Source organism: Polyodon spathula, chromosome 3, assembly GCF_017654505.1.
Source record: "Polyodon spathula isolate WHYD16114869_AA chromosome 3, ASM1765450v1, whole genome shotgun sequence".
NCBI classification, from domain to species: Eukaryota; Metazoa; Chordata; class Actinopteri; order Acipenseriformes; family Polyodontidae; genus Polyodon; species Polyodon spathula.
This window is the reverse complement of record NC_054536.1, coordinates 84207121-84234276: the sequence shown is the minus strand read 5'-3', so window position 1 is coordinate 84234276 and position 27156 is coordinate 84207121. Positions and strand designations below refer to the sequence as shown.

The 27156-nt window shown below is 36.3% G+C and overlaps 1 protein-coding gene across 1 annotated transcript; it reads right to left on the bottom strand.

Annotated features, from left to right (window-relative positions):
• Positions 1-503: 503 nt before the first annotated feature.
• On the bottom strand, positions 504-22991 carry LOC121313524 (protein APCDD1-like). Its single transcript, XM_041246175.1, has 5 exons — positions 22241-22991; positions 18771-18954; positions 15740-16271; positions 3771-4092; positions 504-2551 (listed from the first exon to the last, which is right to left on the bottom strand). Exons 1-5 carry the CDS (start codon positions 22299-22301, stop codon positions 2103-2105), a joined length of 1548 nt encoding a protein of 515 aa, XP_041102109.1. The 5' UTR covers positions 22302-22991; the 3' UTR covers positions 504-2102.
• Positions 22992-27156: the final 4165 nt, after the last annotated feature.

Here is a 27156-nt window from a genome sequence, read left to right as displayed (position 1 = left end):
TGATATTTTTAAAGGTTGTTTCAATAGAGACTCGAGTTCCACTGTTACAGTGTACATTTTAAAGAGCTAACTCAGTAGCTAGGCTAAGTGTTAAAATGTTTCAGCCTTGGTTTTCGGTTGATGTTCTTAATGAACTATCAATGATAAAACATTTTAGGCAACTTACACAGTAGAATAGAATCTAAATAGAAAATGTGTTTTCTGTTTTTTTATTTAATTTTTTTCTATAAATTGTTGGTTTTGTGACACTCCGTGAAATTTGTAATTTTTATTTATTTATTTATTTATTTCATTGTCATTTGTGAATTTCTTTTGAAAATACAGTGGAGCCTTTTATGGCCGTCTCTGCTGTTCTGCTGCATCATAAATCTAATTTTAATATCACAGACTTAATTTACAAATGAGCCCCAGTAATGTTGTTGAAGCTGACACCCTGGGATCCTTCAAGAAGCTGCTTGATGAGATTTTGGGATCAATAAGCTACTAACAACCAAACGAGCAAGATGGGCCGAATGGCCTCCTCTCGTTTGTAAACTTTCTTATGTTCTTATGTTCTTACAATTTGCCCCTGCATAGGCTTGACACGCCTTAAATCCATGGCTAATGAGAAGTGGAGCACATTTTTGCGGTGCTAACAAGGCCTTAACTTGCCAAAAGTGTCATGATATATACAGGGTAATTTTAAGGCCGACGTAAACTCGGAGCTATGCCTTAATGTCATTGCAAATGCTTGATACATGAACACCGTAGTGTTTTAGTTGTTGGACCAAGTGCCTTTGTTACATGCATGGATATTTCAGCTCATCTAAAACGGATTAATACCATACACACGCTGCAAAATAATGTCTCAGCTAGGCTATACTGGTTAAAACTGGTTTTACTCCATCACTTTTTTATGCCAATACCCTGCAGTTTGGTTTTGAGCTGGATCATTGTTCCATGCTCCCCTGGATCTGTACATGGTACTATCACAACCAGTGTCTAAGCTTGGTTTTATATTTCCAAACCAGTGTATTTGGATTGCCTTAGCAGTGAATTTTACATTGTTTTCCTTGGAATCATTTTTTAAGGGAACATGTCAAACTTCAGCTTCACCACTGGAAACCAAATAAAGACAAGAAGTGAACACTGAGATGGCTCAAAATGTATTTCCAAATATTTCATTTGTATAGTTGATCTAGTTCTGCAGACAAACATTTTACAAAGCCTCCTACACCAAGTCTGACACATAATCACAAACAGTGGTAAATTCTAAAATACTTTCTCAAAAGTGCCAGTTGAATCCAGCGGGGCTGTTGTAATACTAAGCAATAGTTTACAGAAAACTAAAGGCACTGATCACATAAGAGGTTCACCTGTTGAATTGTTGTTTAAACAGACTTTGAAATTATATAAATAAAATAATGATGGAAGTGGCAGAAGAATTTCACAATACAAATCTGCTTAAATATAAAGGATTACGAGCAGAAAGAAAAGTTCTGATTTTAGTTTGTTTGCTGTGCACCCCAAAACCTGCTGTACCTGGTTCTTGTACTTCTCTTTGTTCAGTTTCTGGAATTAGGTTAGTTAGTTCTTCTACAAACATTAACTGAGAAAAAAAAACAGCAATGGCGCCACGCTCTTCAGGACAAATCTGCATCATCAGACACTATCAGGCAAGGGTTTTATTTTTTTTTTCCTGATTATACTAAAGTCAATACAGTGAAAAAAATGACAATACAGGACATTTCAACTATATTTGTCTTGTTTGTTTTCTTTTCTCTGGCTTAAGCTGCCCCCCTTCCGCCAACACCAGCTGGAAATATAGATATACATCTTCTCCAGTAAAGTGCAGTTAATGTTGTGCAGCAGTTTCAAGTCCAAGCTTGACTGGACAGAGTTCAAATAAAAAATAAAGAAAAAGTTCAAAGGAATGTCTTTCCTCCCTCTCCACCACCTCAGCCCCCCCCTGCCAAAAAAGAGTTCTAAGGCATTCATGTGCATCAAGTAAATAAACAGACTTCCTTTGAGGAAAGGGGCTATGCAGCCGTGGTGTATCTCTGTCTCCTAATTTTTGGATAGCCACCGGGTTTAAACAGGCTGCCTTATTCTTTATTTCTTCTTTAGCGTAAGAACAGGAGAAGGTAGACCATGGTGAGGACACTGAGCATTCCCCAGTGAACGCGGCAGTTTGTGTCTGAACTGCTGCTGATGTGGAGGGCCCTATTGATCTCATGTGAGCGCCTTTCGGAGCCCTGGCTGGTAGAGGAGCACTGGCACAGCGGGGTCTGGAAAGAGGTGGCCCTCTTCTCGGGCCGATCAGGGCTGGAGCCGTCGCTGGGTCTCTGTCCATTATAGAGCAGGTAGCGCCCATGGGCATCCTGCTCCATGCGGAACAGCTCGTACTCAGTGTGGGGCAGACGGATCCCCAGTGCCACACAGCCATTGGTGTGCGTCACATCCTGCTCCGCCCCAACCTGCCAAGAGCCCTCCTCTCCACACTCATTGCCATTAAAAACATTGAGGAGGGAGGCAGTGGCTACATCCATGGGTGTCACTTGCATGTGGTTCACTGTCAAAGAGAAGAACAAAAACACAGATGAAGAAAAATGAGGAGGAAAGGCAAAGGGGAGCTGGGTGCTGGGCCAATAACAAACCAGATACCTCCTATTTCCTTAGCAACTAGGCCAATATGCTGTTTTAATGCCACCTATCCAGTGCCAATGTATTCCCTCAGTTTATGTAACACTATCTCAGTCCTTTATGTACATTATTTATAAAAGGTCACTCTGCATGTCCTCAAGGTGTGTTTAATTCCCTGCTTCCAACAGCTGCTACTGAAGTAGAATACATGAAATTACACATGGTGCTGTGCTGAGGTATCTTGATCTTTCCCTATTAGGTTGGACGGAATGGAAAATTCTAATTCCACCCTATTGCCTTACAGGCCCCACTGTTTTTTTTTTTTTCTTCTTCTTTTTTTAGATTTTAGTTGATAGCTATTATTAGGATGTGGATTAATACTTCCATTAGAGACTGGACAAAAGACAGAAACACTGTCAATTACAGTTTTCTTTTCAATCAGTTAATGGCATCCATTTTATCAAGTGTGTTTCCAATATGTTTCAAACTTGGCACATTCACCAGGGTGACAACTAAAATGTCTCATGCAGGAATATCAACACCAGTAGTTTCTTGAAATTACACATACTATGCTTTATAAAACATACATATTTACAAAAATGTGTTGAACTGTTAAATTATTGAATACAGTCAAAAAGACCAGTTATAAAAAAGGATCCATTTGGTCTATCTAAACTCACACGGGTTCAACAGTTAAAGATACATGATGCTAATTCTAACCACACAGAAACTCCTCATTTCTTTAATTCTGAGGTCAAATCAGAAACTTTTTGCTTTACCTGCTTGACTGCTAAAAAGAATAGCTGCATCTTATAATGTGTATCTGTCTGCCAGTTACATACTCATCCACAGCAAGGAGACTGCATGATATAAACAAATGCACCACACTGCAGCATGCACATTATCTTCTTTATTCAATTTTGAGCTGACAGGCTCATAACAGAAATGAAAGCCAATTTCTCTTCTCCGCATGTACTTTTCCATAATTTGTATTCTGTGCTACCCCTAACAGTTGGCAAACTGTTGATTTGCTAATGACAATAGCAATCCAGACTTTTTAGAAATGTGTATTTATTTATTTATTTATTTAAATAAATGTTTGGGGCTATATTGTGTTGCCAGTTGTTCTTATGATTATTCCTGCTTACCTTTGAAGACAAACTCTGTCCCTCCCATGACCTTGTTGGAGTGCACCCCACGACTATAGCGGCCTTTTGCATAGATGGTGAAGGTGGGGTGCTTGCATACAGGGTCGGAGTAATGGTAGTAGTTCCCTTCCCAAGTGTTGTTTTTGTCATGGAAAACAAAGTGTCGGGTGAGGAAGAGCACCTCTGGCCGCACCTCACACCGCTGGCTCACCCACTGGCCGTGCAGCCTGATGGTCAGGTCCGCCTTCGGGGGCAGGATGGGCGGGTGGTGCTCGTCTGACCGATAGATGATGCGGCATGCGATACAAGTGTGGTCGTGGTTCTGGAATATCAAAGAACAAACAAGCATCTTACCTGTATTTTTCAGATAAAAATAATCTTACAAAATGACTTTCACTGTCTTTGAGATGTCAAGCTCAGGGACCTGAAATGTTATGTATTTATTTATTTTTAAAAATGTAAACAATTACAGTATATATAAGCCTTCTATGGTCTTCCTGAAATCATTCAAAATGGAAAACAAAAATACATATTGGACAACTCTTTTTCATCCAATAAACAGGTTCTAATAATTGATGTTGTCTTTCAGTTCAAGTAGTTCAAAAATGACTACAAAAGATTTAGAAGTGAGTAGTTTTTCGAGATTTACGATTATATTGTATTTATCTCGAATCTCGAAAAACTTGAAAATCTCGAAAAACTACTCACTTCTAAATCTTTTGTAGTCATTTTTGTATTACTTTAGTATAAATACATGTTAATTTGGATTCATATGTTGTTTTTTTCTGACTTTATGTGAACGAAAAGACACACATTTGCCCGTTTTCCCATTGGAAATAGTGATATTTTGAAATATCACTGTCCTGGTCACAAAAGCAAAGTTTGTGGGGAATAATAGCCATTTTCTATACTTCTGAGGCATAAGCAATTAGGAAATAACACTTACTACCCAGGAACAACAAAAAAAAAATAATAAATTGTTACACGGTGTAATCCTTGTTGTGGATTTTGCAGTACCAAGTCAAGTTCTGTAGGAACATGGGGTATAACAGACACTTGACATCATCTATGACAATGGGCCATCACCTGTTTGTTTTCCTGAATCTTATATAATATCGAGTTTCATTGCAACTGCTTTAAATTCTGGTATGCTTAGTTATATTTGTTTATTGTAACATGGCATGCTTTAGAAGGTGAAAGTGGGGTTTATAATTTTTTATTTCTTTTGCTAAAACATATTTACAGTAAACGCCCAGAGTTTGGTCAAAGGAATGTTTTTTTTTTTAATTTATTTTTTTACTTCGAAACAAAAGGTTCCTTCCTTCTTTCCTTTCTGGAATGTTGTCATAGTGATTCCCTGAAGCTCAAAGTCTCCCTTTCAAGCTAACAGTTTAAAAATAACTGATAGTTTTGACCAAAACTTCCTTTATTTTGAAACTGTTTTTTCCCCAAATAGATTGTGTAATATGAGTTACTTTAAGTGACCCAGGGAATCTCTTTCAGAATTGTTTGACAAAACAACAAACCTCAAAAGACAGGTGGCTACCATCTGAAAACCCTTGTAGATCTGATATATCACTCCTTTTGAAAGATGCAAAATCCCAGAAGTAGTGCTTTTAGTAAATTATGTGTCTACTATGCTTCTGACTCCTTGCTTTCACAAGCTTCTTTATAAAAAACACTGAAGTTGCACATTTCAAATATACCAACTGATTCACAAACCAAGTTTAACCTTATCTTTGTTTGAGTTTAATAAAGGGACAATGAGATAATGTTTTGTCCTCTCAAGTCAACTTACATATTTCAAGTAGGAGATTATCATGATGTAAATGGCTGATTTTAAAACCGATATTATACTTATTTCAAGTTGACATTTTTTAAAATCTACGCAGGTCCCTTCATTTATTTGAATTACTGATACTCTCATCTGGTCTCACAGACCCACCTGATTTGCGCTTGTTAGGAATACACTACCTACTGTAATAGGTAGTCCTAATCAGGATTCATCGGGTGGGTCTTTCGTCCAAGATTAGTGCTAATTGGAGTTTGAGATACCAGTTGTAAATCTCATTTTGGATTTCGTGAAAAAAAGAAGTATCCATTATTAAAACAGTCAGTTTACTGCACTTTTTACCATAAGAACTTTATATTTTGGGGGATTTACAGGTTGGGAAGATGGGGAGGAATATGTGTTTGTATAACTTGTCTGAAGCTGCAGTTGGCAGCTTAACACATTAGATGTGGACTTTTTCATTTCAGCAGTTCAGTAAACTGGAAGCCAGTGAAGCCCTGATAAGGCAAAGGACTGCATAATGGACAGTATAGCAAGTACTGATCATCTCTTTATTTTTATCAGTTTAAAGATCATCCTGGCACTTCACTTATCTACACCAAGAAAACTGCACCAGTAAAACTTATCTACATCAAGAATCAGTGCTCCAGGAAAGAGCTGTAACCAAAACAGACAACAAAGGGTTTACAGCTTGCGTTACAGTTATGTGTTTATGACTATTGATCTTAATTGCTTTTCGCTGCAATTCACTGCAGTGTAGTCTAACAGTAGCATGACTTTTGTAACAAAGCATTCCCATTGTCCAAATATGGGATAGGTTTGCTTTGGAAGTTAGGCAGATAGATGGGTGCATACGCTTTACACTGTACTGCATAATATAAAAGGAGCTAAAGCATCAATTTGTTTGCAAAAAAGGGCGAAACAAAATAAATTGTTGGCTTTTCTTTCTCTAAATGTGGCAGCAGTTTTTAATTTGCCATTCATCTCGCTGACCTAATTAAAAACGCCGCAAGGGAAGTACGATAATAGATGGCATAACGCTGGAGGAATAGAACAACATACCAATATAAAAACTTTATTAATGTAATCAATGTGTTAATGCAGAATAGATCTGTGGTCTCTTTTCCACTGGATGATCTGTCTAAATATATAGGGGGTGACTTTTGAATGGAATAGTCAGGTCAGATAGGATAAGAACAAAGAGGATGCTTTTTGTAACAACAAAACACAAAAGTAATTCAGAACAAGACCACAGTTGTTTTGTTTTTGTTTTGTAAAAATACCTTTCCCAAGTGAATTCCAAATTGTTTGCATCTATTTAATGCTTGTATCTAAAGGACATTATTTTAAACAGCCCAGTTTCCATTAGCATGATACTAAAACATAGGTTGAGTGCTCCCTCACCCATATAAACTGCAATACTGACCAGATTGTGATTCTGGGATCTGTGTGTTGTTTAGATGGGCAAAGTTTTCAGTTTGTGTAATATGAGTTACTTTAAGTGACCCAGGGAATCTCTTTCAGAATTGTTTGACAAAACAACAAACCTCAAAAGACAGGTGGCTACCATCTGAAAACCCTTGTAGATCTGATATATCACTCCTTTTGAAAGATGCAAAATCCCAGAAGTAGTGCTTTTAGTAAATTATGTGTCTACTATGCTTCTGACTCCTTGCTTTCACAAGCTTCTTTATAAAAAACACTGAAGTTGCACATTTCAAATATACCAACTGATTCACAAACCAAGTTTAACCTTATCTTTGTTTGAGTTTAATAAAGGGACAATGAGATAATGTTTTGTCCTCTCAAGTCAACTTACATATTTCAAGTAGGAGATTATCATGATGTAAATGGCTGATTTTAAAACCGATATTATACTTATTTCAAGTTGACATTTTTTAAAATCTACGCAGGTCCCTTCATTTATTTGAATTACTGATACTCTCATCTGGTCTCACAGACCCACCTGATTTGCGCTTGTTAGGAATACACTACCTACTGTAATAGGTAGTCCTAATCAGGATTCATCGGGTGGGTCTTTCGTCCAAGATTAGTGCTAATTGGAGTTTGAGATACCAGTTGTAAATCTCATTTTGGATTTCGTGAAAAAAAGAAGTATCCATTATTAAAACAGTCAGTTTACTGCACTTTTTACCATAAGAACTTTATATTTTGGGGGATTTACAGGTTGGGAAGATGGGGAGGAATATGTGTTTGTATAACTTGTCTGAAGCTGCAGTTGGCAGCTTAACACATTAGATGTGGACTTTTTCATTTCAGCAGTTCAGTAAACTGGAAGCCAGTGAAGCCCTGATAAGGCAAAGGACTGCATAATGGACAGTATAGCAAGTACTGATCATCTCTTTATTTTTATCAGTTTAAAGATCATCCTGGCACTTCACTTATCTACACCAAGAAAACTGCACCAGTAAAACTTATCTACATCAAGAATCAGTGCTCCAGGAAAGAGCTGTAACCAAAACAGACAACAAAGGGTTTACAGCTTGCGTTACAGTTATGTGTTTATGACTATTGATCTTAATTGCTTTTCGCTGCAATTCACTGCAGTGTAGTCTAACAGTAGCATGACTTTTGTAACAAAGCATTCCCATTGTCCAAATATGGGATAGGTTTGCTTTGGAAGTTAGGCAGATAGATGGGTGCATACGCTTTACACTGTACTGCATAATATAAAAGGAGCTAAAGCATCAATTTGTTTGCAAAAAAGGGCGAAACAAAATAAATTGTTGGCTTTTCTTTCTCTAAATGTGGCAGCAGTTTTTAATTTGCCATTCATCTCGCTGACCTAATTAAAAACGCCGCAAGGGAAGTACGATAATAGATGGCATAACGCTGGAGGAATAGAACAACATACCAATATAAAAACTTTATTAATGTAATCAATGTGTTAATGCAGAATAGATCTGTGGTCTCTTTTCCACTGGATGATCTGTCTAAATATATAGGGGGTGACTTTTGAATGGAATAGTCAGGTCAGATAGGATAAGAACAAAGAGGATGCTTTTTGTAACAACAAAACACAAAAGTAATTCAGAACAAGACCACAGTTGTTTTGTTTTTGTTTTGTAAAAATACCTTTCCCAAGTGAATTCCAAATTGTTTGCATCTATTTAATGCTTGTATCTAAAGGACATTATTTTAAACAGCCCAGTTTCCATTAGCATGATACTAAAACATAGGTTGAGTGCTCCCTCACCCATATAAACTGCAATACTGACCAGATTGTGATTCTGGGATCTGTGTGTTGTTTAGATGGGCAAAGTTTTCAGTTTGAGAAGTATGCATTTTTACCACTAAGAAAATGATGATTGGGGGAAAAAACGACATGAATCAGCCTAAATATGTGGCAAGTCTCCACATCTTGATCACTGTATGGTTCCTGTTTTGGTGTGCAATGAATTGGTGAGGTATCTTTTTCACATTCAAAATATTTAACAAAATATTTGCAAGACGATATCAGGTGTGTCAATTAGAAGGCAGAACTTCTCTTGTCTAATTAACTGTAACAAGTTTACGCTTGATTTAGCCCTGCAACATTAACCCCGTGCACATTCATTAATAATAAGTAACATAACATTCAATCAAAAATGATACAATGATATAAAGGAGAGTAGACTTCTTGACACTAAACATGTAGCCATTACGGCTCTCTTATTCTACCTCCCAATGTTTTTGATTCCTACAATGTTTAGGCATAGTAAAGAAGTTTAATGTACTACTTAAACAGACTTTTTTGCTAAAAAATACCAGTCAGATCAGTGTGTACAATTAAACTGATATGGTATGTATAATACTAGTAATAAAACTAGAAATACTGTGCATTTAAAAAGCCTTTATGCGTTACCTGCCTCACAGAAATCTAACACAACACTTGTACAAAGCTTGGTCTAAAATCGCCCTACCCAAAACTAAGTAATTTCTATTTTATTTAGTAATATATATATATAAAGTCCAAAAATATTATTTCTACTTATGCTACCACTATTATTAATATTACTATTTTAATTTGAAGATTCTAGGCGCTTAGAGGAATGCTAATAATATTACACGTTAATACTCTACAGGAAAAAGAGTACACTACAGATTACAGGCTGGCCCTTTTCCCACAGACCAATTCACACAGAATTTTTACAGAATTACAATTCACAGAATTAATGCTAGCTTTCAGCAATGCAGAAATGTTCATTACATTGGCCCTCATTACTGCAAAATAGTACTGCTTACTGCTTGTTAGTGTTCCTTTCAGCAGAGGGCACTCTAATACTAACAGCACGAAATCCCTTGGGCCATGTGAGCTGTTTAAATGCACTTGATGGTTAGTGGTTCCTCCTTCCCCTGCGTTGTTTTAGTGTATAGAAAGAGGAGAGCAGAGTGACACACAGCTTGGTGGTTTGTGCTCTGTACAAGGCTGTGCTGCCCTTTATTCTGCCTCTTGTCTCATTCAAGGGATTGGGCTGAGATTCGGTTTCCATTTCAGCAGCACATTGTATTTACCATGCTGTGGTTAAGTCACTGAAGGGGTTTGGAAGTGACCCAATCGTATTTGTTTAAAGTTGAATTCTGTGGGTTTTGCACCGACTCGGTCATTCATTTGCTTTTAATTAGAATTCATTTAGAACACATAAATAAATATCCAGTGTGGGGTTCAGAGAACCAAGATGTAGAATAAACAGCGAGCTCTTTGGACAGGGTGGAGCAAGTAGTGTATGGCATGCTTTTATGTTGCAGACCCATGATAGCTAATCACTGAATGGTCTGAGCTCGGTTTGAGCGAAATAGCTATTGAATGACTAGATATTGCTGCTACAGCCTGGTCTTGCTGGTGTGAAGTCTTTAGCTGGTATTCAGTAATGTCACATTTCTGTAAGCTCCAGCAGTACAAGCTGCAGGTAAACATAGTGATGTAGCAAAGCAACAAAGCATGTTTTTTTTTTCACATTGTTCAGTTGAAACACATTCTGGAAAATACAGAAGAAAATTCCTGTGTACTATTTAGACTTCAAGTTAATCGCTATCAGAAGCTAACTGTCCAGTTGTTCTTTTCTTTGTAGCGCTAAATACTGGCTGGTTTTGTTTTTTTCATATAGACTAGCTAAAAAGTTACCACATTGTACATTGAAGATGAGCAAAATTAACATACATGCCCACACTGATAACTACTAATAATAACATTTGTTGGTACATTTTAATGTTAGACAAGATTCATTCTTTCTTTATTTTATTTAAAAAATCCAAAGACTTTTGGGAGTATACACTGACTATTTTTTGTTTGAGTATTACATAAAAGCAGATCTTTTTGGGTGTCTATGTGCTCAATTATTGTTATTGTTGTTACTGTATAAGGAACAGCTTTCTAAAGATTTAATCGACTGACTAGAATAAGGAATGTGTAATAAAACAGCCTTGTTATATTTCCAGTAATTAGATGTTCTTTATGTAATAACTTAACGAAACTCAAAATAAATTTGTATTGTTTTTGTTGAAATGCTTTTTCCAAGTGAATTGGTTGCCTCTCTAAGAAAGTTAAATACTTTAAAACATTGCATAGATAAAAAAAGATATACTTGCTATATGTACTTATGACATACTTAAGATATTTATTTATTTTTTCAGTTTTTTCATTAAATAAGGGTATTTTTTATTCTATAAGTTTACAAATTTTCTTACACTGTTTTGGAATAAAAATAGAATGTGTCATTGTGTGTACCAAACTAAAAAGCCTTGTCTAGTCTTTCTTTTATGTTTCTCCAAGATCATTAAAAAATAAAAGCTTTGGAATAGCTACTATAAATGTTTACTGTAACTTTAATATACTCAAACACTTTTATATGTTGAGCACATGTCTGCAAATATAATTCTGTCTCAAACAAAGGATTGACATCTCTGTTTTTGTTTTGGCCGATGCTCCTAAATTATTTCTTGTCATTTAATTCATTTGTTTGTATTGATTGGGCTCATCTTTTTTGTATCTGTCACCACCTTGACCAGGCCTCTCATAAAATAGATTTTAATCTCAGTGGGACTTACCTGGTTAAATAAAGGTTAATAAAATGTTTTTTAAATAAAAGGCCAAATCACAGTTTGTACTTAACAACCAAACTCATCAATTCAAAACAGATCATTAAGTTGAAATATAAAAATACTGTCTATTGTCATTTATATTTTTTGTGGGGCTAAGATATGTCCTACCCAGATCAAATGAAAATATGTTTTTCAGTTTTATCAAAGTACATGTCTTATCTTTAGCTTTTTATTACCCTCAATAACCTTCAACTGAATGAATAGTACTGTGCAGGTCATTTTGTAAACCTGTTGTTGCTTTTAACGCATCTAAGAAGAGCTTTGTCAAGTGGATCAAAACAAAATATACAGTAGTCCCCACAAATAGGAACAAACAGAGCACTTTAGCTTAGGGAAAAACCTTGTGGTGAAACAGAATTTTCCCATTGTAAATGCTCTGCCTAAAGGAACAGGAACTTCGTTTAAAAGAACACCTTTTTGGCACCGATAGCGATTCGTTGCTAAACGATTCAAAACTAATACAGTACTGTTTTGTAACCTGAAACCTCATCACCATAAAAATCAAATACAAATGGTTTATGCAATCTTTTCAAATCTGACTTTTCATCGCAAGAGTAATCTAAAGCTGCTGCTGCATTTTTTTAAACGTGTGTAGGGGTGTTTTGTTAATTTAGTTGGTCAGTTAGTTTATTATTATAGTTTATTAACATATGCTTGCCTGTTGCTTTTCTCTTACTATTCTGTTAATTTCATATGTTGATGCAGGTTCGTCATGACTTAACTAATAAATGCATTTGTACTTGCTGATTCATATCATGATTGGCCTTTGGCATATTGTGTTCGGTGGTCAACTCTGTCTGAGAACTCTTTGCGACAAGATAAACAACGAAACATGTTTAATCTTAAAAATAATTCACTGTTTCGAATGCTGTTAGGCATGGGAAACTGTGGATTATTTTCTTACTGATTCTTACTGATGTTAATTTGCTAATTGGATTTGGTTTTCTCTCTTTTGTTGTGCTTAGTTCAAACTGTTTGAGTTTGAAATCCCATTTATACAGACAAAAATGTCTAAGTGTAGATAGTAGCGAGGACTAGGTTTTATATGTAGAACATGAAAGTGGCATCAGAAAAAAATGCAAAAAACAAATGAACTGCTTTTGTTCCTGAAAACAAAAAGAAATCTAGTTCTTGCTGTTTAACAAGGAATAAAAAACCACATCTCCCAAAATGCCATAGCTATCCAAGAACATGGATTGACTGCACCTTGAGTCATATCTGGCAAGTTATAAATCGTCCAGGTTTCCTTTTCTAATACAGTAGTCACTTTAAAAAAAAAAAAAAAAAAAAAAGTTTCATAATCAGTTTTAAAAAGCCAAAATGACAACCAAAATATTACTTATCACACATGTGTTGGTAATACAAATCCATATTTGAAAAAATCAGTTTGCAGCCATCGTACTGATAATGCAGGTCGACCATTTTGAGCCTGTAGTGAGGCAGCTCAGAGCTTGACTTGCTACTGTTAGGAAGTGCTTGTGGCGTGCGCATCGTTCAATAGGAAAAGCGATGTAGCTCTGCCCATTGAACACACTCCTGTTCGTAATTTAACAAGCCAGACAGGTATAAAAGAACATTTTTCAAAGACAATACCTGTCTATGTAAAGATAACTGTGTATAGACTTGAATATGGTGTATGTTAAAACAAACTATATTAAATCTGTGATTTGTGAATAATCTATACAGGCAGTAAACTGGATTAGCATCTGACTAAGTTTAGTTAGCGCTACAAAAGATGAGCTAGGATTTATTTTTGTTTTGTATTGTTTGTTAAAAGAACCGTGTTCAAAGTTATACTGTAAATGAAGAAGCTTTGTCACAATTTATAATTATTTATAGCAAACAATATGAAATGCTAAACTGAAATCGCAGGCCTATTTGTAAGTATTAGGTTTCAAATGTGTAATACTAATTAACTACTTATTAAAATGACTGTTGTTTAATAAAATGGTATTCGTGTTTTCTGATTAATTGTTCCGACTCACTGTGGTTTTGTTAACGAGCACATTTTTCTGCACATTCGTAGCACTAACTGTTAATCAACAATCTGCCCCACATTCCCCTTCTCTTCAAAGCGACTCAACCACTTTTAATTAGACGATTCATAGAACTAATAAAACAAAAGATCAAAGGGTGATTTATTTAGTCTTATTTCAAGTTTGTACAGAGTGGCTGGTCTTTCTCCAGCATTGGGTTTATTTATACTGGGCATGCTCAAGCCTAGTCTCAAGGCTCCACAGAACATGGAACTCATATAGTAGATTTTTGGACATGAACCAAAGACATTACAATTCAGAATATTGAAAACACTCACAATCTGAGGTTGTTATCATAAACAGTAACTTAAATAAGTAGACTACTTTTATTAGAAAACTGATTCTGGACCTTTTTTGACATAGTTATGCATATATGGATGATTAAATAAATGGTGTACATTTAACTATAAAAGCCAAGAATTATCAAGACAAAAGACAACAAAACAGTGCCATTGTGAACAGGGCATTTAACTAGCGACCAAGAACTACACTCCATGTACGTAGTGTGTGAGTTTATTGATTTATTTATTATTTTCTTGTACTGGAACCTTTTCCTGTAGTTGCAACCCTGATATTTTATATTTATTATTGTCTTTCTATAATAAAAAAGAAAAGAAAGGAACAGGTTTCCATGAAGTACAACTGACTACTAATTTCAAGGTTTTTTTTAAAACAATTATTTTTCATTAATTCCTGATTTTCTCCCAATATTGGAATTATTATTGAACCTGGCTCACTGCTGCAACCCCTGAACTAACTTGGGAGAGATGAGGATGAGCACACATGTCCTCTGAAATGAGTGCTGTCAACCATCCACTTTTTTTTGCTCTGCAAGCCTGCTGCGCACATATCTTTGAACTTACAGAGTCGGAGGACCATGCAGTTCTGAATTGTAGACAGGCAAGCTTGCAGGTGCCTGGCCAACAACAGGGATTGCTGGTGTGTGGTGAGCTGAAGACTCCTCCTCAGACCTGACCTCTCCCTGCCCAGGCAGTGCTTGGCCAATTGTGTGCTGCTCCTGGGAGCTTCTGTCCATGGTTGGCAGGATAGCTTGGATTTGAACTGGTGATCAAATCCAAGCTAACCTGCACAGTGTCTTTGCTGGATGTGCCACTCGGAAGCTCCCCACCCTAATCTTATGTTTTTAATGTGTCTTAAATCACTTGTACTGTTATGTAAATGTATGAAGCCTACTAAAAGTGGTGATGCTGATTTGACTGAGCAAAGGTACATGTCACATTTTAAGATTTTTTTTGTCTAATGTTTTAAAATACCGTAGAAGTGGTTTGAGATACGTGAAAAGATCTAATTGTTAAATGTTCAAATGTGTAAATAACACAGGCACTAGCACTAAAATAAATATTCTGTTTAACACTAACAACTTTTTTGTTTCAAATCTGCAACAAAATATATCTGTTATTCATTTTGAAACTAGTTTGAGCTGGAAAAAATATTAATTTGTGTGGCTATGTAGCCAAATCATCTTCCTTTTTTGAAAGTGGTAAAAATTACAGTAAAACTGAGCATATTTAAACAGTTCTTGGAAATTTGATGTAAAGAAAGTAAAAGTTACTTGTGTATTCTAATCAAATCAAATAAAATATTATCTGATTTCTTGTATCCCACCACAACAGATCATTTTTATGAAAACAAGCATATTTCACAAAAATATCAGTGTTCATTGTCAAGTTATAACTATAACTGGTGAACATTTTTGCTTTTGTTTTTATTGTCAATGTTAGAAAAACTAGGAACCCTGAGTAGCCCTTGTACAATACGACAGACGGAAGAAAACAAAAAGTTTAATATGTTTGAGGTTCCCGAGAGAAACATTATATGGTTGCAATCTGTGAAGTACATCGCTCTGTGAGGCCTTTGTGTTTGTTGTTTAATTTACACATTTGACTTTTAACCCCAGCAGTGGGTTAAAAGTCAAAATACATCATTCAGATGTGGAGATATATATATATATATATATATATATATATATATATATATATATAGGGGCGGATACTTCAGACTGTGAGGCCATGCCTTACCTTGGCGTTTTGCAGGGCAGCCTGGTAGCTGGAGGGCCGGTAGTACATTCTCTGGGCAGGCTCTGTGTGGATATCCCCCAGGAACAGCTCCTCCACCAGGTGGTCCAGGTTGTGGTGCAGGTACTGCTTCTCCACCCGCATCAGCTGCAGCTCGTGCATGGCGAAGTTGAGTGCTCGGGAGCAGTCACAGCCCATGTCCTCGTTCCACAGGTCGGAGCTGACATTGGGCTCCAAGGAAGCCTCTCCTCCCACCACCCCCCTGCAGCTCTGGTTCAGCCGCTGGCTCATCTCTTTGGCCACTGACTCGCTGTGGCAGATGATCTGGATGCGGTGCAGCTGGTAGTCTGCCTCAGTGCCGCCCCGGATGATCCAGGAGGCCTGTCTGAGACGCAGCTTCCCCTGGATCACCAGTGTGTAGGTGGGTGTGGTACAGTGGTTGTCCCTGTAGTAAAACTGGTAGGCCTTGAAAGTGTTGTTGTTGTAGAACTTGTACGACCTGGTGATAAACTCGGGGCCTGACCTCACTTCACAGCTGCAGAGGGAGGTAAACAAATCTGCGATTAGTATTTTAGAGAAATTTTGTCTACAGCAGAGTGGCCTTACATAATTTTATCATGGTAAAAGCACAAAAATTAAAACCTCTATCATCCAGACTATTATACAAACACTGCTGTGATCTTCTCCCCCACTGTCATAGAGGAAATGTACTAGCTACTGTAATGTATTGTACATTATATATTGTATTAGTTTCCAGATTAAGAATGTCATCTTAACTAAATAATTGTAGTCATAAAATAATTAAAAAGCAAAAATGAGATTTTCCGATCAAACACATTTTTTGAGCTTATGTCTCATTTAGTTAACATGATAGCATTTTCAGTGTATGCTCATTATAGTTGTTTCATGGCCAACAGAATGGCATAGTGTTTAGAGGCTTGGATTATTATATTTCAGGTCTGATCATTGTCAACAATGAATTCCAAATAGACGGATGGACAACATCTGAAAAGATTATTTGGGGCTTGGTTTGCCATCTGTCCTGATTCTAAACACTATGATGGGAATTGTGGAATTGCTGAGACCCACTGGCCACAGACAGAGTGGTGACAGGTACTTACAAGTGTACACACATTCAGATGTGACTGGTTATGTGAGACAAGCACCTGTGCTGAAGGGTTGTGTGGGGAAAAAAAAGACAGCTCATCCAAACAGTAAACGCCAGGCTGCAAATGTATTGAAAGTTTCTGTAAACAAGGTTAGACACTAAACTTGTCCTGAAGAAAATATTTCAAGAAATGTTAAATTAATGAAAGTTCAAATATATACTACTTGCCGTTTGTGCCTTGTGTGTTTGACTTACATATTTTGTTACACCATCAGATTACATGTTTTTTGGCAAAACAAATGTCGTACCATAAATGTCAACTGATATGGTATGATCTTTTCTTCACCAGGGTTTGTTCCTCATTTCCAACGCACATTGCTTTTGGTGCCTTTATCTTTTTGTGGGGTAGGGCGTGATGAAATTGTTTGATTAATTTTATTTGAAGGACTGGTCTCCACACTTCTTGTTGTTCCCTTTGGGTGGATTTGTTTTGAGAAAGTAAGAAATTGGATTCCCTCTTGCACACGAGAACCTGACCTCTGGGTCATCAGGAAAACCAACTTACTTAATAGTGTTAGACAATGGTGACAGTGCAGTGTTACCCCAATACCACATACCGGATACTGTTTGTTCAACATGGCGATATTATTCTACTTTTTCTAGGAGGCTGTGTGGTCTAATAGTTAAAGAAACAGGCTTGAAACCAGCAGATACTTGGTTCAAATCCCAGCTTAAATATCTTGCTTTTTTTGAAAGAGGGTTTGGAGTTCAGTTATTTTTTCAGAAAACATTTATTCAGAAAGCATTACTGAGATTTAATGTGTGTGTGTGTATGTGTGTATATATATATATATATATATATATATATATATATTGCTTCAATATATTGCTTTCAGGAGGAAATATTTAACAACACATCATTGTATACATACGATATATAACATTTTATTTATATTCTTTTTGACGTGAAATGTCAAGGTAAAATGATAAATGCAATAACTTAAATATTTGTCTACTTGATATTTTTTAAAACAGCTCCTCCTTTATTTCCATTTTTTGAATTGTAGCAGCCAGAGATAATGAGTTATTATGACCAATGCACATAACAGCTTTTCAAAAGCAAGCTAAAATAAACTGCCTTTGTCATTTGCTGCTCTCTCCTTCCTGATACATTTCATGTAGACAGCTACATTGTTCCTAAGGCTGTTGGGTAGTTATTTGCAGAAATTTCAAATGGGGAGAGGACTGGACATCAAATGTTTAAATTGTTTTGAGGCTTTGTACTTATGAAGCAGGACAAGGACACATACTGAGAGATATATTTATGAGAATGAAGCAAACCTTATAGTGGCCATGAACCACAAAAACTTTGGTTTAATTGGTATTTTGTCTCTCTGTAGCAAGCATATAAGCTGACAATGGTGTTTGTGATCCAATTTAATACTATTGATCCAATTAAAATAGTAATAGTAAACAATTATGGGAGCCAGGCTTCCCATCTGCTTCCCTGTTATTTCCTATGGAAGCTATCTATGTAATGTGTCCTCTTTTAAAATGTAGTTTTAATCTCATGTCAAGATAGCCCCCTAAAATACTACCCATGGTCTTTAAAATGTGAGTATTTGATGCAAATTTTCATTGCCACTATTCTACACTATTTTACATTCAGATACAGTTCTTTCATCACCATGCCATAGCTTTTTATAATTAAACTAGTTACTAAACACGTGTACTTCCTTGGGAACGGTAAATGTTAAGGATACTGAATGATACCTGTTTTTCACTCAAGGGAAAAGTGGTCTTTGTAGGCAGATGGTCTTTATATCCAGAAGATTTACCACGTGGATTATGTCACATGGATATTGGTCACTACAGATAAGTGGTCACATTACACATAAAGGTTTAGCTGTAATGTTTCATTCTCACCTTGTAGAGACCCAGTGTCCCTCAATGTTAGGTGGCATCTGCACTGTAATCCTGGCTCCATTGTGCAGATGTTTCAGCATATGATGACACTGGAAATCCTTAGGCAGCCTTCCGACATTCTTCTCCAGTGACAGAGGGTTTGACCTGCTGTCTGCATAGTGTAGCAAGGTGCACTCTCCTACTCCTACACCAGCACAGCAAACACACCCCACATGAGAGGAACAGAGCATTAACACAAGTGTATACTTTATGCTATTAACAATTTCTAATCTGTTTAATATCCTGTTACGTGTGTTTGGTATATTTCTCTTTTGCTGTTAATGACTTTGATCAGTGTTTGCCAAGCTTAGTGATGAATGCCCCCTTTTCATTCAAGGTAACTGCTCAATTTCTGAAATGAGGTGTAACTGTGGTTACTGTTAGTTAGTTTGTAAATGAAAAAATTAAATCGAAAACCACTGTTACACAGAGTGGATAGGACAGATCACATCCAAAGTGATAAAGTCTTTTCAGAAGCACAACGTTTTTGCTATAATGGTTAGTTACCTCAAATAATGAGGTAAGCTGAAACAGCAACAGCATTTTTAGATGACTCTGAAGCCCGTCTATTATTTTTTTTATTTCTACTGTCGGAGTAGAAGATTATTTGTCATGCTCGCTTGTTCTATGCTCCTGTTGATGGAGGATGATTGTAAATCTTGACAGATTTGTTAAAAGTGCCTAAAAACCATGAATTATGGTTGTTGTCGAGCGACTGAAAATGAGACATTTTGTGTTTGAAAGTGGTCTGGGGTGCACAGGAGTCAAATATGGTCAAAAGTCAAGTATAATCTTCTAGACAAATATGACATTTTGACGTCACTACTGTGGTATTATGACTTTTTTTTCGAATGGCTCAGGATCCAAATATAGCCTTCATTCATTCATTATACAGTATATATATATATATATATATATATATATATATATATATATATATATATATATTTAGGGATGGGACGAATACAGCGGTTCCAAATAATTTTCCTTTAAGGTCTCGCAGAACCGACACATTTCAAGTGAAAGCTGGTTAAACTTTTAAATCACACAATTAGGTTGTGCTGTGTGTATAATCTCCAAAGTGCGTTCAATTAAAAACACATTGGCTTCTTTTAATCTGTAGACAGATGAGTTTCGCATGGCCGATGCAGATCCAATTTATAAACACATAAGCATAACTATAGTGTGCAACGCCTTCAGATAGGGTTTAAAAAAAATCCCTCTTGTTACAATTCTTCAATCTATTGATGTTGAGGTTTAAAAGTTTTAAATTTAGATGAGGCAAAACATACATGATGATAATTGGCCAGTTAAAAGCCTTTGAATCGAAAGCACTCTGCAGAACCTAATGACATAATTTTAAGAGAGCCATGTTCAAATTAAATGTCGGTTCAATTCTTTTTTTTTAAACCCTACCTGAAGGCGTTTATGCTTATGTGTTTATAATGTGGATCTGCATCGGCCACGTGAAACTCACCTGTTTACAGATTAAAAGGCGACAATTTGTTTTAATTGAACGCACTTTGGAGATTATACACACAGCACAACCTCATTGTGTGATTTAAAAGTTTAACTGGCTTTCAATTGAAATGTATCGGTTCAGTGAGACCTTATAGGAAAATTATTTGGAATCACTGTTTTGGTCCCATTCCTAATATATATATATATATAAACCCTCTACAGATGTTGCTTAAAATGGCCAAGTTAAAGTTAAACAAGACACATTTACTAACTAACTTTACAAACATATTGTGCTCAGAATAGTGTCAGATAATTTTGTTTAATGCCAGATTTAATTGCAAGGCATGTTATTAAATATTACCTCATAAAAGCGATGTTATGCACACACACACACACACACAAACACACACAGCAGCAGCTTGTGGTCATCAGTAACAAGTTGGACCCCCTACCACATCTGAAACATCTTGGCCACAGTTGAAATGCCATCAATAGGCTGGAAAGTATTACAGGGACAATTCATCCTGTAAACCACCAAAACCTAGTTTCATAGGCTGGGTTGTTACCTGGCCCAAAAACCCCAGTGAAATGTATACCCTAGGATCGTGGTTTGACTGGGTTCAGCCGACAGGACATGGCAAGGTTGCTGTTTGAAGGCCCTGCTGTGTTTTTTCAAACCATCGCAGAACCTGCAGCACTGATGGTGAATGGGACCATTGTTGTCTTAAGAGTAATTGTACTTAAAGTCTCAAAACATTTGAAATTATGTAAACAGAGTGGAAATTAAAAGACCTTTTTCATAGTGCATAACTGTAAAGGGGGTTGCAATTAAATAACAAAGCAGGCTGACACTCCATGCTTTTAAAATTGATACTGCAAAACAGACACATTTAAATTTGTGCATTGTAATACACATTATCTCAGCTGCTTCTCACTGTGGACATGAAAGTAAAAATCATACCTCTAATGAATAACACATCGAGGTTCTAGTTTTATAATAAATCCCTTAGCCGAGTATTCAAAACATATTCTTAAATTAACACGATAAGCGACTGCCACTGTCATTACAAATACACAAGGTTAAAACAGAACAAACAAACAAACAAAAAAGCATATCTTATTTAATTTAGCCCAGTTCTTTCAATCACCTTTATTTTAAGGCTGATCCTTCACACTTTTTAAGAGTGCTAAATATAAATTTGGTCATTATATTCACTGTAACCCTTTGTTGGTGTCTGTTAGCTGCACAGATACTGTAGTGTGTTCTTTTTATTTAACTTGATCGAGCTCCTGATAATCAAGATCATTCAACTTTCCTGGACACCAAAATATGGATTATTACGTATTAAGTATTTTAGTTTAATTTTCTTCATTACGTAGAAGATATCTCCACGTTCTATAAACTTAGTTTAATCAGTTGGTGATCCTGTGGTCTCAACGCACTACTGTATCGGCGCTTCGCAATTAATTACATCTGTGAAACTAGTTATTTCTATTTGTAAAACCCACTGGCAGTTTTCTAGAAGAAGCGCTTTCTGAATGGAATTAACATTATATATTGCAGTTATATATATATATAACTTCAACATTAATCAGAATATGTGTGATTTAAATTGTAACTCGTGGGATTAGCATAACCCACCACGATGTCAGCAGTTTTTGCTTACAGAAACAGTTTAATAAAATTATGTTCTTTTAGGGGACCCGTTTAGGATATAATTTACAGTTAATTTTTTTTTTTCACAGCAATGTGGACTATAACGTGCAATGTCAATACCTCCTCAGTTTGTAAATGTGATTAGTCCATACTGCCTAATATCGTGTAATAGTACGTTTACTGTACTCTTGTGTAACATCGTGAACATATTTATCACAAATCAAAATTATGCATTTACAATGTATTACCCCCAGATACAATTCTGTATTAGACAACAGTGCAACCATCAAAAATATACATATATTATACTCACCATTTATGATAAAAATAAGGAAAAGAGAGACGTGAACTCCAATGAAGGTAGAAAATGACATTTTTCTATCCTGTAAAGTCTCCGCGGATTTGAAGAAAACGTCTTTCGGTCTTCACTTTATTAAATTTGACCTCCTCTAGTTAATGTATAATCCCGCTGATCTATAAAGAAATCTGAACTGCTTTACAGCCTTCAGCAATCACAAAAAGGAAAGTAAATAAGAATGTTTTCTACATATATATTTCTGCAACACTGTCCTGTTGAATATTACAATTCGAATTCTGTTTTTCCGAAGAATATGCAGGTTGGAGTCGTTTGCATCACGAAGAGAGGACACTACACCACTGACAGCAGCATTCGCTTCAAAGTGAGCTACAAAGTGGTACTGTGGTTGAAACTTTAAAGGTCTTTGATCATCTATGAGCCGGTTGTTTTATTTTTTCCAGAAACCAAGAGTCAATTTCACCTTATTGTAGTGTCGAGGTGAGCGTTCCCATTGGACAATGATGAACAAGTCTTGTGCGGCAGCGATTCCAGTTTAGCCAACCTCTCTGCATGCCCGAGATCCTTTGAGTTTCTGTTTGTGGCCCATATTAGCTCATATTCGCATTCACATGAAACTGAAGAAGAGGAGGATCAGGGGTGGGGACTCGGAGCCCCCCATCAAACTGATGAGAGATTTCCCCTATTGAAATGTGAATCTAAATCCAGCACTAGGGTATTAGACATCAAACGAAGCTGGAAGGAACTGTGTGAAGCAGAAATATACAGTAGGTGGTTTTAAGGATACACTACTCCTCAGCTTCACCGTGATTTCGTATGCTAAGGACTGTATTAAGAACATAGAAATATCAAAGGCACTGACAGTCACCATGTTGAAGATTTGAGACAGTTACAGACTATGCACTTCATTTGCAGTGCACTTTTAAAAACACTAGAAATAACATAATTGAAATGTAACTCCTGGTGTGAATGCTGTAATTTATGGTTCTCATAAATTTTTTTTAAAAAAAGACAGACCTTTCCGACTTTTCATCTGCAATTACTGTTGAGATATTTATAGTATTTTATTGAAGTCACTGGCAAGCAAAACAGAATAGGCTGAACATTCATGAAACTATATTAGACTAATTATGAGCCAATTTAATCATTTCTGTTAGGCCTGGTTGTAAGTGAGTGAACCAGATGTACTTACTTCACAGAGGTTGCTTATGATCAGGGGCAGGGCATTAAAGCTTTTGCTCCCTTGACTGCCAGCCTGACTGCCAACTAAATAATGACATGAACTCACCCACACATCTGAGAAACAAATATCTAAATTCTTGTGAGGAGATTTATTTGTTTCCGGGAGCATTATGTTGAGTTTTCAGCATAATGCTCAAAATCACAAAAAAAACAAAAAAACAAGACAATACATAATAACTCGCTGCCAATTGCAATCCACATTTCAGACAATAATATAAAAATAGTATGTTAAAATTGCACATATGAGTAAAAAACTTTCAGAAAACATGTATGCTATAATTGTGGCAGTGTAGCCCAGTACTGCTATTGCATTAGTTTAATTTGTGTTGATTCAGTCAGCACTCAGTTATCTGTTACCCAGATACATGGCAGTTGCGTTTTACCGTCCTTGTATTAAAAATAAATTATACTTATGTAACAAAATGCATTTACCCGTCAAACTTGATTTCCGACTCCGTCACCAGTTTTCTGTTACAAATTATTTGAATAACCTCCACAGCCCGCGTGTTTTCTTCTCTCTGCATGACAGCTCTTCCTCCAGTTTCACCTGAAAAAAATGCAGTCAAAACAAAGCGAAGAGACAAGCTACAATAATGTAAAAGTTAGTCATTAAACATTTTTAGATATTGTGATGTACTTTTTTTTAAAATCTGTGATCTTTAGTTGTGCATTTTCATTTGCAAGTGAACTGTGACATTAGGGCCATATCGATCACTATATTCTGCATTTTTTAATACTTACATTGGATACTGTTTTAATTCTGTAATTATTTTTAAAAAATATTTAGCTAAATTGCATTACCCTTTACGTTGTACGCAGTTCTGTGCTTGGGTAACATTTTGACTTTATTTTGCTGTTGCATCGTTAATGGGGAATTTTACATACTGCTACAATATGTACCGGTGTAGTGTTATTTTCAGGTACGCAGATAAAAAGTGGTACGCACCTCACTGTGCTTGCCCAGGCATGCCTACACAACTTCTAAAGAACTTCCACTTACAAAGCATGGAGTGCCCGTATGTGAATATTTATCATAGGCAACACTTTGGGTCTTGTACATTTTTTTTTTACTTCTGCAACTTTGTTAAATGTACCTCTATTTGACATCACATCACATCGCAATTGATTGCACCTGTACCAAAATCTCACAGCGTACCACTTTATAACATTACACAGGTCAAGTTTTGGTACGTATACCTCATTGTGATGATGTACCACTTTCTAATGCTACACTGGATTTAAAAGTATGTACTGTATTATAGTCCACATGATGTCTCTTTTGGTAAGTGATATTTTTAACAGTTAAAATACTTAATCTGTTGAAAATATAGCACTGTACCAACAAAACCAGTACATCTAAATGGAAGCCTACTTATTTTAAAACAGTCTTTTCAGATATGTATTTTTGATATTGTATTTTTTTTGTGTTCCCTGAAAAACAGAAAAGGGTTAGAACCCGCCAAAATGAAATAAATATATAGTGTCACAGGCGTTTAACCATCACTGATGTCCAAATTTAGTGTCGGATTTGTGAGTGCTGTAGCTTTAAGAAATGTAACAGCTTTCCTTTGCAAGCTGGTGACTATCAAAACAATTTGTGTTTCCAAGGCATGTGTAAGACACCCACAGCTTTCACATTTATATATATATATATATATATATATATATATATATATATATATATATATATATAACAACAATAATCTATTAAACAGTGATTATTTGTGGGTCTAACTACCAAAATCCGTGTAAACGTGTGAAAATAAAAAATTGTTATTAAAAGAAACAAAACCCTGATACTTGTTTTGGACTAAACTTAAACTTTCTCGTTCAAAACCCAAAAGAATTTTGGGACAGCTTACTTGACCTGTCGAAAAACGACAAAATGGTCAAAATTTTGTGCAAAATATATATTCAATATATATATATATATAATATATATATATATATATAATATATATTAGTTATAAATAATTTATTTTTAATTTCATGTTTATTCTTTGTATCCAAGTGTATTATTTCAAACAGAAAGATTGAGAAATTCCCAAACGGAGTAACTGTGTCTGATTTAATTCCTGCTGGGTAATTGTAGGAGACAACTAAATGCTGGGACCAGGTGAAACATCCGTCCACTATTACGACCTTGGTCCACTTGGGGTAGGACCAGATAGGGCACCGTAAGACCCCCAACATCAAGACGTCGAGTGCATGAACCCCCCACACCCCACCCCCCCCCCACCCTATATCCCCCCCCCCCCCCCCCCCCCCCCCCCCCCCCCCCCCCCCCCCCCCCCCCCACCCCCATTGTGCACTATATATATATATATATATATATATATATATATATATATATATATATATATATATATATATATATATATATTTTTTTTTTTTTTTACAGTGTAGTTTACAAGCAGATGTTGATTAAAGTTAGTGTACCCTCTTAAGGTCCATTCCACGCCTGAAGACCACAGATTAATTTTACTATGTGAAACGCATGAAACTAAATGTATGGACCCCAGGTCCACCAGCCACAGACCCTCGGAACTCTGCTCATTTTTAGAGCTTCATCACTGATTAGACAACTTTACCATTTTTACCTGTCCTTTTTCTATTACCTGTGTAATGTGAGACACAGATAATTTTCTTAAAAAGAGTACCAATTGTTATTGTTTTACCTGTCTACAGCACCTGTTTGATCATCTACATCTTCAAACATCCTGAGACATCACAACAAACATTGCATTACCAAGTGGTTTGTTTTGTAAACATGCAAAGTAACGTTACTGTCAGCACACTGCACAGCACATTGCCTTCAGAGCTCTAGTATTAAGTATGTAAGATGTATACATGATATACTGTAGATTGTAGCAATATGTGCATTTATGTTTTGTACTGTATTCCTGCTGTGTCTGCATAATGTAAATCCCATTATATTGTGTTCCCTTCCCGCTCTATTTCCAACTGTTGCTGGTGAACCCTGTCTCTGTGTCCATGTGCAATTGCAGCCTGCACACGTAGTGCTGTCTGTGTCTCTCCTCTGATTGGTTGTTGTTTGTCTGTGCCCATTGGTCCTGGTGTGCGGCTGAGGACCAATGGGATGTGTGTAAGCTCCAGTACCCGCATAGCATAAGGGACGGAACTGCATTATAAAAGGTGCTGCGCTGCCAACTAAGTGCTGTTGTTATGTTCTGAATGCTGGTTGCTGTAATTCAATCCTGTGTCGCTGACTGAGCTGTGGACTTGGAACTGGGTGCTGAGAGAGCATGTAGTGGTGCTGTAACAGAGCGGTCAACTCTGGTTTGGGTGCTCGTGAGCGTGTCCAGCAGTGAGTTTGTGTTCAACCAATAAAAAGAATTTGAGGAACACTAACCAACGTGTCTTCTCCATTGCCTGCCTCCTTGCTGAAACGCTGTTATACACATATATATATATAATATATATATATATATATATATATATATATATATATATATATATATATAGAGAGAGAGAGAGAGAGAGAGAGAGAGAGAGAGAGAGAGTACTAATTGATGACCATTTTTTTCAATTGGCTCATTCAGTTGATATTCCCCATGCGGCTGTGTGATATGGGAAACACACGCTCATTAATACCAGCAACAGAGGGCTTCCCCAGCGCAAGCTGTCAAACTGTCAAACAGCAACACATC